This window comes from Hippopotamus amphibius, chromosome 3 (genome assembly GCF_030028045.1).
Source record: "Hippopotamus amphibius kiboko isolate mHipAmp2 chromosome 3, mHipAmp2.hap2, whole genome shotgun sequence".
NCBI lineage: Eukaryota > Metazoa > Chordata > Mammalia > Artiodactyla > Hippopotamidae > Hippopotamus > Hippopotamus amphibius.
Window position 1 is genome coordinate 122,894,181 of NC_080188.1, and position 13,143 is coordinate 122,907,323.

General features: G+C 41.4%; 1 protein-coding gene across 1 annotated transcript; it reads left to right on the plus strand.

Moving 5' to 3' along the window:
• The first annotated feature begins 1,464 nt into the window (after positions 1-1,464).
• SCGB2A2 (secretoglobin family 2A member 2) lies at positions 1,465-4,891 on the plus strand. The gene is made up of 3 exons (XM_057729667.1): positions 1,465-1,563; positions 2,899-3,086; positions 4,741-4,891. The coding sequence occupies exons 1-3, from the start codon at positions 1,509-1,511 to the stop codon at positions 4,777-4,779; spliced, it is 282 nt and encodes a 93-aa protein (XP_057585650.1). The 5' UTR covers positions 1,465-1,508; the 3' UTR covers positions 4,780-4,891.
• The last annotated feature ends 8,252 nt before the right edge of the window (positions 4,892-13,143 follow it).

Here is a 13,143-nt window from a genome sequence, read left to right on the forward strand (position 1 = left end):
TGGATGGATGGATGGATAGGTGGATGGGTGGATGGATGGATGGATGGATAAATGGATGGGTGGATGGATAAATGAATGGAACCTCCCATTGATCAATGATTACCCTGTGTAAGCCCTGTGATAGGCTCTTTACATAGAGTGTGTGTCATCCTTACAAAACCAGGCATAGCATAATTAATGCCCATTTTAGCAGTTAGGAAAAAGAAGCTCAGAATGACGAGGACTTTGTCCAAGGATACTTCACGATTAGGTGTTGCATCCAAGATTCACATCCACATCTGCATAAGCCCAGATCCCATAGCCATTCCACCATTCAGCTCTGCCTCCTCTAAGCAATCACTTATTCTACTTCACATCATCCTTCAAATCAGTGGAAGAAAAACCCTAAAAAGCTAATGAAACATAGATGAAAACTAATCCATAGATTTATAATAGAATGAATTCATGAAACTGAGCTAACTAAGTGAGATAGTCTTTGAAAAAACAACCTTCAGAGAAGGTGAGACATTATTAACATTTCCCAAATTTAAAGCCCCTTACTGGGACTTCCCTGGTGATGCAGTGGTTAAGAATCCACCTGCCAGTGCATGGGACATGGGTTCAATCCCTGGTCTGGGAGGATCCCACATGCTGGGGAGCAACTAAGCCCATGTGCCACAACTACTAAGCCTGCGCTCTAGAGCCAGCAAGCCACAACTACTGAAGCCCACACCCCTAGAGCCTGTGCTCCACAACAAAAAGAAGCCACCGCAATGAGAATCCCGCGCACTGCAATGAAGAGTAGCCCCCCGCTTGCTGCAACTAGAGAAAGCCTGCACACAGCAACAAAGACCCAACACAGCCAACAAAAATAAATAAATAAATAAATAAATAAATAAATAAATAAATAAATAAATAATTTAAAAACAAAATAAAGCACCTTACTGGAAAACTGTCTATGGGCAAGAGAAGTCTGCCTCTCAGAGGATTTATGGAGTGCTGTACCCAGCTCTTGTGCTTGGTGAACCAGCAGAACAGACACACAGGGTACAAAGCTATATGCACTTTGAAGAGCACTTTGAAGAAGAAAGTGAAGGAGAGGAGAAACAAGAGGAGGAGGAAAGGGAGGGGAAGGGAGAAGAGAAAATGATCACCATAATAATATAAAACAAGGAGGACAACACAGGTTCACAATGTTGTACTTTGCTTTATTCAGAAAGCACTTTTGCATTCATTTTACCTAAAATCATGTATCATTATTACACCTCTGAAATTGTTTGGGGTCCCAAAGTCTCTGTCTCCTTGGTTTTTCTACCAACACAGCACAGGCTAGCTGGGTTCTGGTTGATCCTTGCTGTTGTTTCCTGGTCCAATGCCAGGTTTATCCTGTGACTCATTTCCTCGCTTGTGGGAAGGATTAGGGTGGTGACCTTGAGAATAAAAGGAGCAGTTCTGGGTGCTCACCTCCAAAGTGAGTTCCTTTCTCTCTGCCACATTAGGCTGAACTGCCAGCAACCGCTGCTTCCAACATGAAGCTGGTTACGGTCCTCATGCTGCTCGCCCTCCCCCTTTACTGCTATGCAGGTGAGTACTGCTGAGGGGGCAGAGGTCTGGGGCTAAGGTTGTTGTCTGGTCCCCTGTGCAAGATCTCCCAATTCCCAAGTGCCAGTATAGGACAGGTCTGCATGTCATAGACCTAAGCGTCATCACTAATTCCAGAAAATCTGAAAGAAGTTCGTTCGTGGGCTTCACCTCTGCCCCAGAGCTGCCCGTAGTTTCTCATGCCGTTCAGGGTATCCCACCATTGTCACAGGTACCATGAAACCAGGATGAGTCTTGTGATTGACTATTAGAATTAGTCATTTCAGTGGGGCAAGGGGAAAAGATGCTCTGATGATCCTCTACATTTATATTATCTGGATGGATTTCCTGAAAGAGGCACTCATGGAGTCTCCTTAAATATGAAAAGAAACAGGAATCCTCCTAGGATAAAAAGCTCAGGCTGTGGTGCGTGACACAGTGTCCTCCACCACGTGTGGATCCCTCACTCTTCACACATTCTCAGAATTGATTTGAGCCCTTCGGCAATGCCCTTACTCCCAGCCCCTTCCTGCTCAATGGTGGCTGAAGAAGAGAGATGAGAAGAGCTCATACTCCCCTGGAGGTCTCCTTCCAAAATGAAGGATCCAGCTAGAAAAAACTGCCCTGGCAGCTAGAATCTGGTCTTCAATAACATGTCACATAAGTAGTTTGCTTTGTTTAATTTACAAAGCTCTTTTAAATACCCCCACCTCATTTGCTCCTCAAGTACATGCAGATGTGTTCAAGCTGACAGACTCAAGGTCAACTAAATAAAAAATTGCAGACCCAAGAGTAAAACCCACCTCTCACACATCCAGTTCCAGAGTGCTCTCTCCTATGCAATTGAAGTTCCCACAACAAATCACTTCACAAACAAGAATTTCATTTGTAAATTATTTTTCATTGCAGAAAATAATTAGCATCAACAGAGCTAATGGAAAATATCCTAGACCCAATACATTTACAATACTGGGATATCCTACCTGCTACTCTGAATGATAATGGTGAAGCATCACATGACTTTGCACAAAGAAAGACCGGATAATGTTTACTATGTTGCCCTAAGTTAGAGCATCTAATTTCTTCAGTGCCCTCCTTAATCAAGTTTACATAGTGTTTGGCTTCTCAAGGCTAGCAAGCGGAAGGGCGGATGTTTTAGGGCTTAAAGAAATCCCAGATCCTAAGTTTACTCTCATAGAATTGAGAACTCAAGACCATTAACCACTTTCTGAAAAGACATCTCTACTGCGATGTAAGAGGGGGACCAACATCATCATTCTGCCCGAAAGAGGTTCATGCATCTGTGTTAGAGGCCATGTTTGCATGCTTTCTTCCCAGGTTCTGGCTGCTCACTTCTCAAGGAAGTGGTTTCAAAAACAGTCAATACCAGTGTGTCCAAGATTGAATTCAGAGCATTTCTTGCAAAGTTCATAGATGACAAATACACTGCAGACGCTGTGGACGAATTCAAGGAATGTTTTCTCAAGCAGTCAGCTGAAACTTTGAACAATTTCAATGAGATGATGGTAATTTTGTCTTTTTCTGTTGTGCTTTTAGAACCACGGGACAGGGACAAGCAGGGTCTACGTTTGTCACTGATTATGCCAAAGCAAGTGATGGATGTGCTTTATTTCAGTTTATTTCATTGTGTGGTGAGTCCAATGACTGACATCAAGAAAGACATCTAAGGCTGCAGTGCTGAAATCTTTAGTGAATGATAAATGAAAAAGACAAAAGAGGGAAAAGACTACTCGGGCAAAGGACTACCTACCCCTCAGCTCCCCTGTACACACAGAGGCGCGCGCGCGTGCTCACACACACACACACACACACACTTTCTACCAAGGTAAAAAAAAATCTGATTCCCAAGAAGTCCTTCACTTGTAGGAGTGATCAGCAAAAACGATTCCCTTCTTCTTCCCCATCTTCTTAACACATTTTAAGAATGATTCTAATAGAGTCCAGAATACGGCATTTGAGGACGATTCCATACACCTTATTAAAAGAATTTAAAATGCACTTTCAAGCAATCAGAATTTGTTCGTATAAATGATTGGATTCCTTGACCGTTAACTAAGCATCCCACAAATGACAAATGCAGATCATGGGTCTGAATCCATCATGGGTGATGGAATTGTTTCAAACCAAAATCAGTAGTTTAACAATGAGTAATTCTTTCTAGTTATAAATTGATATTGTAATTCTAGCATTTTTTCCTCTCCTAATATATTATTTAAAATGTTCTATGGTAGACAATTCAGAAAGATTGCAAAAAGTGTACAGATAAAAGTGAACAGCCCCCAAGGAGATTTTGAACATGGTGCAACGTGGATGAACCTGAGGGCATTATGACGCGTGAAATAAGCCAGCCATAAAAAGACAAAGGTTGCATGACTTCACTTACACCAGGTTTCAAGAGAAGCCAATCTCATAGAAACACAAGGTAGAATAGCCGTTTCCAGGGGTTGGATGTTGAGGAAAATGGAAGTTACTTAACAGGTATAGAGTTTCTTTTTTGTAAGATGAAGACAGTTTGGAGATTGGTTGTCCTGACTGCAGAGTCAATATGGTGTTAGGTATATTGAAAATGGTAAAAATGGTAAATTATATGTTATATGTATTTATTATAATTAAACAAAATGTTTAGTGAATAATCCTTACAATCAAGGATGATGAACTTTTTTCCTTTAAAAGTGTAGCTTGAACGAATCATTCTTAGTGCACAGCCTCAAGATTTTGTAGGCCACAGAGTCACAGGTAAAAGGCATCAGGCTATTTTCTATATTTCTGACAGTAAGGCTGTATAGGAACACAAAAATGTCGTGGGTCCTTGTATTAGAGCTGAGATTTTCACAATTCTGTGTGGAAAAATGATAACACACACTGCATAGTTATGGATAGTTATTTCAAGGAACAAGAAATGTGCAGAAAAAACTTACTCAAGGGATCCCTGGTGGGGAAAAGATCTGGAAATACCAGCACTTTTTTGGCACTAATAAATTTCTCCTGAATGATCAAATAAATGATGAGATCATTCTGATTTTACTCCAGCACTAATTCTCTTGGATGTCAGATGTGTATGGACAGATCCAGGAAAACAATAAGAAATGTTTATCTTGCAGGATTTTACTTTGCAAAAGAGAGTTGAAAATCTAAATGATGTTTATTTTTGTTTTCCAGGAAATCATATATAATAGTATTTACTGTGTATTGTTTTAACTTTCCACAAGACCTTTGGCTCAGAAGATATCGACTGGCGATGAGTACAAACCACAAGCTGTCTTTCCTTTTTGTCTTTTGATCTACACACTGCAAGACAATTGTTGAAACCTCAAATACATTTTCATTTCAATAAAGTATCTGCAAAGCTGAAGTTCTTTTTTGTTATTTGATTAAAGTAGAGGCTTTAGAGAGCTTCATATATCACACACACACACAATTATTCATTAAAGAACTCACAGGTGAAGAATGGAAGTATTTGAAAAGCACTTTGTTTCTCACCGTCCCAAGCCCTCTATTGGGAAAAGTGGTTTTCCTCCCCTCCTCACCCCTATCTCCCCAGGAACCAGAGGGGAGGTTCTGGCAGTTGGGTCCTGTCCAAATTCTCTGATCCGCCAGTCTTCATCTTCATTCTGACCCCTGCTGGCCATGGCTGGGCACTTTTCTCAGCTCTCTCTGTCCCTGCCCCAAGTGTGCAGGGCTGGGAACAGAGCCAGTGAGTGAATCCTGTTTTGATTTTAAAATTTGATATATGGCACTAATCTTGACTTTTAAAAATACTTCACAAAAATATGATTTATCCTACTCTCAGAGATGTTTGGTGCCCCTTCCAATGGTGTGACTCTCCCTAGTCGTGTCCCTTGAGTGGCAACGTGGTCCATCCACTTATTTACACGATCACCTACCAAGTCAGGAAGGTCGAGGGAAAAGTGCGCACTACATCAGAACAAAGCAAAGCAAGAGGGTTTTTTTTTTTTTAATATTTATTTATTTAAGCTGTGCCGGGTCCTTGCTGTGGCATGCGGGATTTTCAGTTGTGGCATGTGGACTTCCTAGTTGTGGCATGCATGCCGGATCTAGTTCCCTGACCAGGGCTCAAACCCAGGCCCTCTGCTTTGGGAGTGCAGAGTCTTACCCACTGGACCACCAGGGAAGTCCCAAAGCAAGAGATTTTAAAATCGAAACTTAGCTCCCCCTACTTTTACCAGTCCCCAGAATCCTGTCACCAGCAATAAGTTATTGTCACTTCTGCTCACACCTCCATGGGTCCCTCTTCGTTCCTGGGCCATCCACTCCACCAGGAAGACCTCTGGCCCTTTCTCGGGACAATTCCGCTCCCACTAGGTTCGACTCTTCCTTCAGGTATAACATGTGCAGGAATGAAGCACAAGAGTAGGTCCTGCGTTGGGGAGCCAGGAGGCCAAATAGGACTGTAGTCGCTGAAATTCCCATCCAGGAGATACCCTCTTAGGAGTGCAGAACCTGACATCAGCCTCTAGATGTGGCAGACCCAGGAAGCCCCTTCTCAACCCCAGTCTCAGCACTTGGACAGATTTGGCCTCCATCTGCCTCAGGACATCACACCGGGCTGCCCCAGTGGAGTGAGGGTACGCATTCTACACGGTCACGTGTTTGCCAATAATGTAACCGAAGGGTGTCTGTTGGAGGGGGCTTGGGCCTGCAAATCCATGCAGAGTTCAAGAGAATGAGAGTGGATCGTGCTGACAGCACCAGGAACTGCCAGATGTCCAGCAGAAGAGAGCATTGGAAGAAACACTGGAGGTGGCAGTGAAGGATGTCCATGCCAACATGTCATGCAACTAACCTTGACAATGGCAGAATAATTGAAATCATACAAAGTGTGTTCTCTGATCATTGTGGAATCAAACTGAAAATCAGGAACAGAACGATCATAGGAAAATCTCCAATCACTCGATGAAAACAACCACACTCCTAAAAAAATAAATAAATGAATGAATCATCAAATACTTACCCAATATTTTTTTTAAGTGTCTATGTCCAGCACTGGGCTGTCACTCTGTGGAGTGGAAAAGGGTGCTTGTTCTACCTGGGGTCCTCATTACCTAACACGTAGCACGAGCACTCAGGGGATAGGGAACGGGGAGCAGACAGTAGGTACACGAGGGCTAAATGCCCTGCAGAAAATGCACTGGTGACAAACTCTGGTGGAAAGAAACAGGAATCAAAGAGAAGAGGGAGGAGGCTAGAATCCTCAGTGTTGCGTTCGAAGTTTACGACTAGATGAGGATGGGAAGAAAAGACCCCACGGCAATGTTTCTCCTGGTTTTCCTTCTAAGTACAGTTTGTAGGACTCTTACTGCCTGGAGTTGGAAACAGGACCGTAAATGTGTCCAGGGAGAAATGCATCATTTTAGCTATACTTCTAACACATGTCTTGGACTTAAGCAAATATTGTATCTCCTGGAAATAAACACTCGAGTTAAACCACTTCTCACAAAATACATGAACAGGATGGAAAATAATCTGAAAACTATAGATATAAATATATATATGTATGTATATGTATATATGTGTGTTATATATCTACACATATATAACTAAATCACTTTGCTGTACACCTGAAACTAACACAATATTGTAAATCAACTATATTTCAGTAAAGAAAAAAAACAGGATTGCAATTGCCTGGGAATGGCAGTAAAGATAAATGTGTTGGGCTTCCCTGGTGGCACAGTGGTTAAGAATCCGCCTGCCAATGAAGGCGACATGGATTCGATCCCTGGTCCGGGAAGATTCCACATGCCACAGAGCAACTAAGCCCGTGAGCCACAACTACTGAGCCTACCTTCTAAAGCCCATGAGCCACAGCTAATGAGCCCACGTGCTGCAACTACTGAAGCCCATGTGCCTGGAGCCCATGCTCCGCAGCAAGAGGAGACACCACAATGAGAAGCCAGCATACCACAACAAAGAGTAGCCCCTGTTCACTGCAACTGGAGAAAGCCCACGCGCAGTAACGAAGACACAACACAGCCAATAAATGAAAATAAAATAAATAAATAAATTTTTTTAAAAAAGATAAATGTGTTTTATCAGTTTCTGACTAAAAGGACTCAGTGAGGGCTAAGACAGATGAGTGAAAAAGATTCACGTCTGAATAAATCCTAGTTTCCATAAGTAAGTTTCAGAAATTGAAAGTTGAAAAGAAAAACCTAAACATTTCCCACAAAATAACTAGAATTCACATCAGGCTTTTCATCAGCAACACTAAAAGAGAATGGAGACAGAAAGTAGATTACTTATTGCCTAAGGGGTTCGTGAGAAAGGGGAATGACTGCTGTCTGGGAGGGTTCTTTTTGGGGGTGATGAAAATGTCCTATGATGGATTGTGGGGCTGAGTGCACAATTCTGAAATATATTAGAAACCACGGAAGTGTACCATTTATTTTTATTGTTTTTGTGTGAAGTGTACCATTTAAATGCATGCATTCTATTATACGTGAATTATATCTCAATAAAGCTGTTGAAAAAATATGCCTTTATCTTTTTTTTGGGGGGGGGGTACACCAAGTTCAATCATCTGTTTTTATACACATATCCCCGTATTCCCTCCCTTCCTTGACTCCCCCCCTCGAGTCCCCCCACCCTCCCCGCCCCAGTCCTCTAACGCATCTTCCATCCTCGAGTTGGACTCCCTTTGTTATACAACAACTTCCCACTGACTATCTATTTTACAGTTGGTAGTATACATATGTCTGTGCTACTCTCTCGCTTCATCTCAGCCTTTAAAAAGTGCCTAGATTTTGATGGGAATGGTGTCGAATCTGTAGATCAGTTTGAAGAGTGTTGCCATGTTAATCTTAAGTCTTTCTATCCACGAACGTGGAATGACCTGCCATTTACTTAGGTCTTTTAAAATTTCTTTTCATGAAGTTTTGTAATTTTCAGAGTACCAGTCTTACCCTCCTTTTCCTAAATTTATTTCTAATTTTTCTATTCTTTGTGATACTCTCGTAAATAGAATAGTTTTCTTAATTTTCAAATTTCTCATTACTAGTGTATAGAAATATAATTGATTTCTGTATGTTTAAAAATGAAAAGAAAAAAAGAAAAAATGTGCTTTTGCTTACAGATCTTGCTGAGGATGACATGATTGGAAATGAAATACAGGAACTTCCCCAGTGGTCCAGCAGTTAAGACCCCACACTCCCAATGCAGGGGGCATGGTTTCGATCCCTGGTCAGGGAACTAAGATCCCACATGCCATGTGGCATGGCCGAAAAATAAAAATAAAAATAAATTTTTTTAAAATGTATTAAAAAAAAGAGTTAAAAAGAAAAAAAAAAGAAATGAAATATAGTGTTTGCCTACCAAGATCAACAATTTACAAAAGAGCTTATGCTCTAGACAGCAAGGATATTAAAAACATATACCAGAGAGCTATTTACTGAGCCATTTTCCTCTGCCACCAGGACATAGAGCTGACCTTGTTTCCCCAGGGTGTGGCCCTGTCATTGAGTTCAGGCCAATGGAATATGGAAGTGGTGAGAAACATCACCTCTAGACCTGTCTCAGAAAGCCCCCTCCCTATCCCCTCATCTGCCACCAAATGCTAAGATCCAGTGGAGTCCTAAGGCCCTAAGAGATGCTTGAGGCCTTCATGGGTAAAGCCTGGGTGCCTGCTCCATGACTGCATGGAGTGGGGGTGTATCAAGGACAGGGCTCTAGGAGTGGTCTGCTCCAGGGCCATTTCCCCAGCAGGAATTTTCTTTGTCTAGGGGTTATAAAAGCTGGCTGCGAGCCCGCCAAGGGCTCTTTTGCCAGGAAGTCATCCCGCTGATTTTCCAGCATCTTTCCCACCCTCTCTGTCCTTTGTTTCCAATAAACCTACTTCTTCCTACACTGCTTTGTGTCTGGAAATTCTTTTCCAAGCCGCGCTCGAGCCACGACACATACCAATCCTGTTTTAATCTTATTTCCTTTTTTCTTGTTTCCTTGGTCTTTACTCAAATGTCTCCTTCTCAGTGAGATCTTCCTTGATCATCCTTATGTTAATTTCCACTTCACAACCTTCCTCGTTTTTATGAGTATCAATAGTTGGGAGTGAAAATAATAAGTAGGGTTGTTAGCATTATTCAAATGATACATATATAAAATGTACCTATATGTCCGTGGCTATATTATGTCAATGGTTCTCAGAAAAGGGAATATATTATAACCATAAACACGATTAAGGACACACAAAGAGCTTCTGGTTAAGTGGCTTCTAAATACCTACATTTACACATAGTTTAAAAGGAGTGGAGACATTTATAAAATATGTATTCATTTATTTAATCATAAGAATAATAAATTCATATATTTTAATATATAGCATATCTTTATTAAAAAAGAGTATATTTTCCAAAAGGACAAAACAATTGCGCTGCATTGGAATTACCATTGTTTAGATTTTTTCAAGTCTCTTTAACATATGACTGATAGAAAACTGCTGAAATCTCATATTTTCTTCTGCATTAAATCTGTTGCTGTGTCACATGTCATGTAGCCTCTGGAAAACTCCAATGAATGCTTGTAAGAGAATGAGAGTGAAAAATAATATCTTAATATTATTATTAAAAGAGTTTGATCTCCCAGGACCCCTTGTAAGAATCTCGGAGTTCCACAGTGGCCCATGGACTATGCTTTGAGAACCACAGTACTACGTCCATGTATGTATGTGTGTATATATATAAAAGTTCTCCTCTGAAAAGTCATTAAATATAGGCCAGAGGTGGGCCTTGGATTAAAATGCGAAACATACACAGGGGATTCCAAAACCAAGGGTGCAGTTCAATATCATACACTCTACCAATATCATCATCTCAATAACTGAAAAAAAGAAATCTTATGTGACTAGGTGAAGGTTATTTAATAAAACTCAATGACAATTCTTAATAAAAATTTAAAGCAAAATAAGTATAGAAGAAAACCATGTAGGTACAAAAAATTAATTTACAATGCCAAGAGCAAGTACAGTTCTAAAATAATGGACGTGGGAATTCCCTGGCAGTCCAGTGGTTAGGACTCTGTGATCTCACTGCCGAGGGCCTGGGTTTGATCTCTGTTTGGGAAACTAAGATCCCACAAGCCACGTGGCATGGCCAAAAAATATTATTAAAAAAATTAAAATAAAATAATGGATGCGGATGACATTTCCATTAAAATCCAGGATAAACAAAAATATGCCTGTCACATGCACTGTCGGTCAACCTTGCTTTGTGTCACTCTCCCGCTGCCCAAGTAGCAACAAAAATAATAAAATGAACCAATCCAAATATTTCTAAAGAAGAGAGAAAACACATTCATTTGCAGAGACCATTATTGTTTTGCCAGGAAATATGAGACAGGCTCTTGAAATACCACAAGAGGCATTAAGATAATAAGATGAGATACCTTGTAAGGTGGCTAGATGTATTAACAGTATGTAAAAATACAATAGCTTTTATATTCTCTCTGTGGTAGCTACTGGAAATTAGAGAGGAACTAGGATATCCCCAGAGTGAAATCAGCAAGACAGCGGAAGTACCACCCTTTATTCCTTCACAGAAAGACTGATTTAACAATGATACATGCACCGAAACACCTTTATGAGAGGTCCAGATTCCAGTTAAAAAGTTGCAATACTCCAGATGAGCGCAATATAGACTCTCATGTAGAGAAGAAAGTGTATCTCCATTTACTGAGACTTAAAAAGATGAATTGGCTCTCCCAAGCTGACATAGCCCATATAGCCCAGGGTTGGCAAGTCAGATCCACACCTCAAATTCTTTATTTTATTGACTGGCTTCTCCGCCTCTTTCCCTATTGATCCTGGGAAGGCATCAGGTTCCCGGTTAGCGGTCTGCCACAGATAGACAAATTCTAAACTGGAATCTAGAAAGCTGGACTACTCTCCTCCCTTAAACAACTCCGGAACACACGACTTTTGCCCTCTTCCCACCTTCCGATCTGCATTAGTGCCTTCCATTAGAGAACCTGATGAGAAGGCAGCTGGCAAGAGAGTCTGGGATCTGTAACACACAGGTCTTCAGTTCTGGCAATTGAGAGATGAGTAGGAAAAAATAATTCTGGAATGAAGAAAATAGAGACCCTATCAGGCTCACAGTGACTGTAATCTACAGAATCTTGGTCTTATTTTTTATACAATGCAGACCAACTGTCTGACCTATACTAGAATTAACAGCTCATAAGTTTGTTACCCCAAAACACTTAATTAGCATAATAAGTATATCAACTAACCAACACAGAAGCTTTATTGGCCAACACCTCTGTACTAGGTAACGCTGGGATAAGAAAAATTCCTGTAAGATCTTATGCTTGATGTCTTATAGTGAAAAAACAGCAGATCTACAATGTGAGGGATTTGGGGAAGATGCTAAGACTACATGTACATAAGTGTTAGATGGTAATGGAGATGAATGAGGACCAATAACTACAAGAAACAAAAGGCTTGAACTTCCCTAGTGGCGCAGTGGTTAAGAATCCACCTGCCAATGCAGGGGACACAGGTTCAATTCCCCGTCCAGGAAGATCCCACATGCCGCGGAGCAATTAAGCCCATGCGCCACAACTACTGAGCCTGTTCTCTGGAGCCTGCAAGCCACAACTATTGAGCCCGCGTGCTGCAACTACTGAAACCCATGCACCTAGAGCCCATGCTCTGCAACAGGAGAAGCCACTGCACTGAGAAGCCTGGGCACCGCAAGGAAGAGAAGTCCCCACTCACCAAAATTAGAGAAAGCCCATGCACAGCAACTAAGATCCAACGCAGCTAATAAATAAATACATTTATATGAAAGAAAGAAAGAAAGGAAGGAAGAAAGGAAGAAAAAGGAAGAAAGAAAAAAAGAAAGAAAGAAAAAGAAAAGGCTTTCAGTGTCCCCTCCACTACAAAAGACTTTTGGGGATAGAAAGTCTTTCCAGTGAGCAAAGTAAATAGTCTTGGGGGTCCTACAGTGAGCGTGGGTTCAGCAGTTCCCTGGTCCTGAGATTATTTGGCCTCCTCTATGCAGTTCCTCCAGAATTCTCAAAAAAAAAACAAAAACAAAAACAAAAAAGGAAAGAAAAAACACCATTTTCATTCAACCTGTAATGGACGTCATAAGATTACTCTTTTTTTCTCAAGGGAGAAGATGGAGAAAAATCTGCTATTTCCATCATCATAAGTGCACCTGTGTTTGCAGAGGACTCAAACTCTCCACTTTGGGAGGGACCTGTGAAGGGGTTGTGCCTTGCTGTCCTCAGGGGTCTCCTGCACCTGTGGGCTGACCTACAATGAGAACATGTACCTCAAGGACACGTCAGCTCACCTTACTGACTGTGGGAGGAGCAGGAAGGATTGTTAACACCTGGCTTCACTGCTGCAAGGCAGCTCTGCCTCGAAGTTGCTTTAGGCAACATCCGTTCCCTGGGTAGAACAGATGTATTTGAACAGTGCCTGACCTTGGTCTGGCAGTCTTGACTCCTGCAAGAAAGGACATAGGATGGAGGGAGAGTCCTTGACATTCAAGTGTCTTCTACATGGTTAGGGAAGCCTCTGGAACGCTGCCTGGAAATCAC

Coding starts and splice junctions, on each gene's coding strand:
- SCGB2A2 (XM_057729667.1), top strand. CDS start 1,509: ATGAAGCTGGTTACGGTCCTCATGCTGCTCGCCCTCCCCCTTTACTGC. Junction 1,564..2,898: donor CCCCCTTTACTGCTATGCAG/GTGAGTACTGCT, acceptor CTTTCTTCCCAG/GTTCTGGCTGCTCACTTCTC. Junction 3,087..4,740: donor ACAATTTCAATGAGATGATG/GTAATTTTGTCT, acceptor TTTGTTTTCCAG/GAAATCATATATAATAGTAT.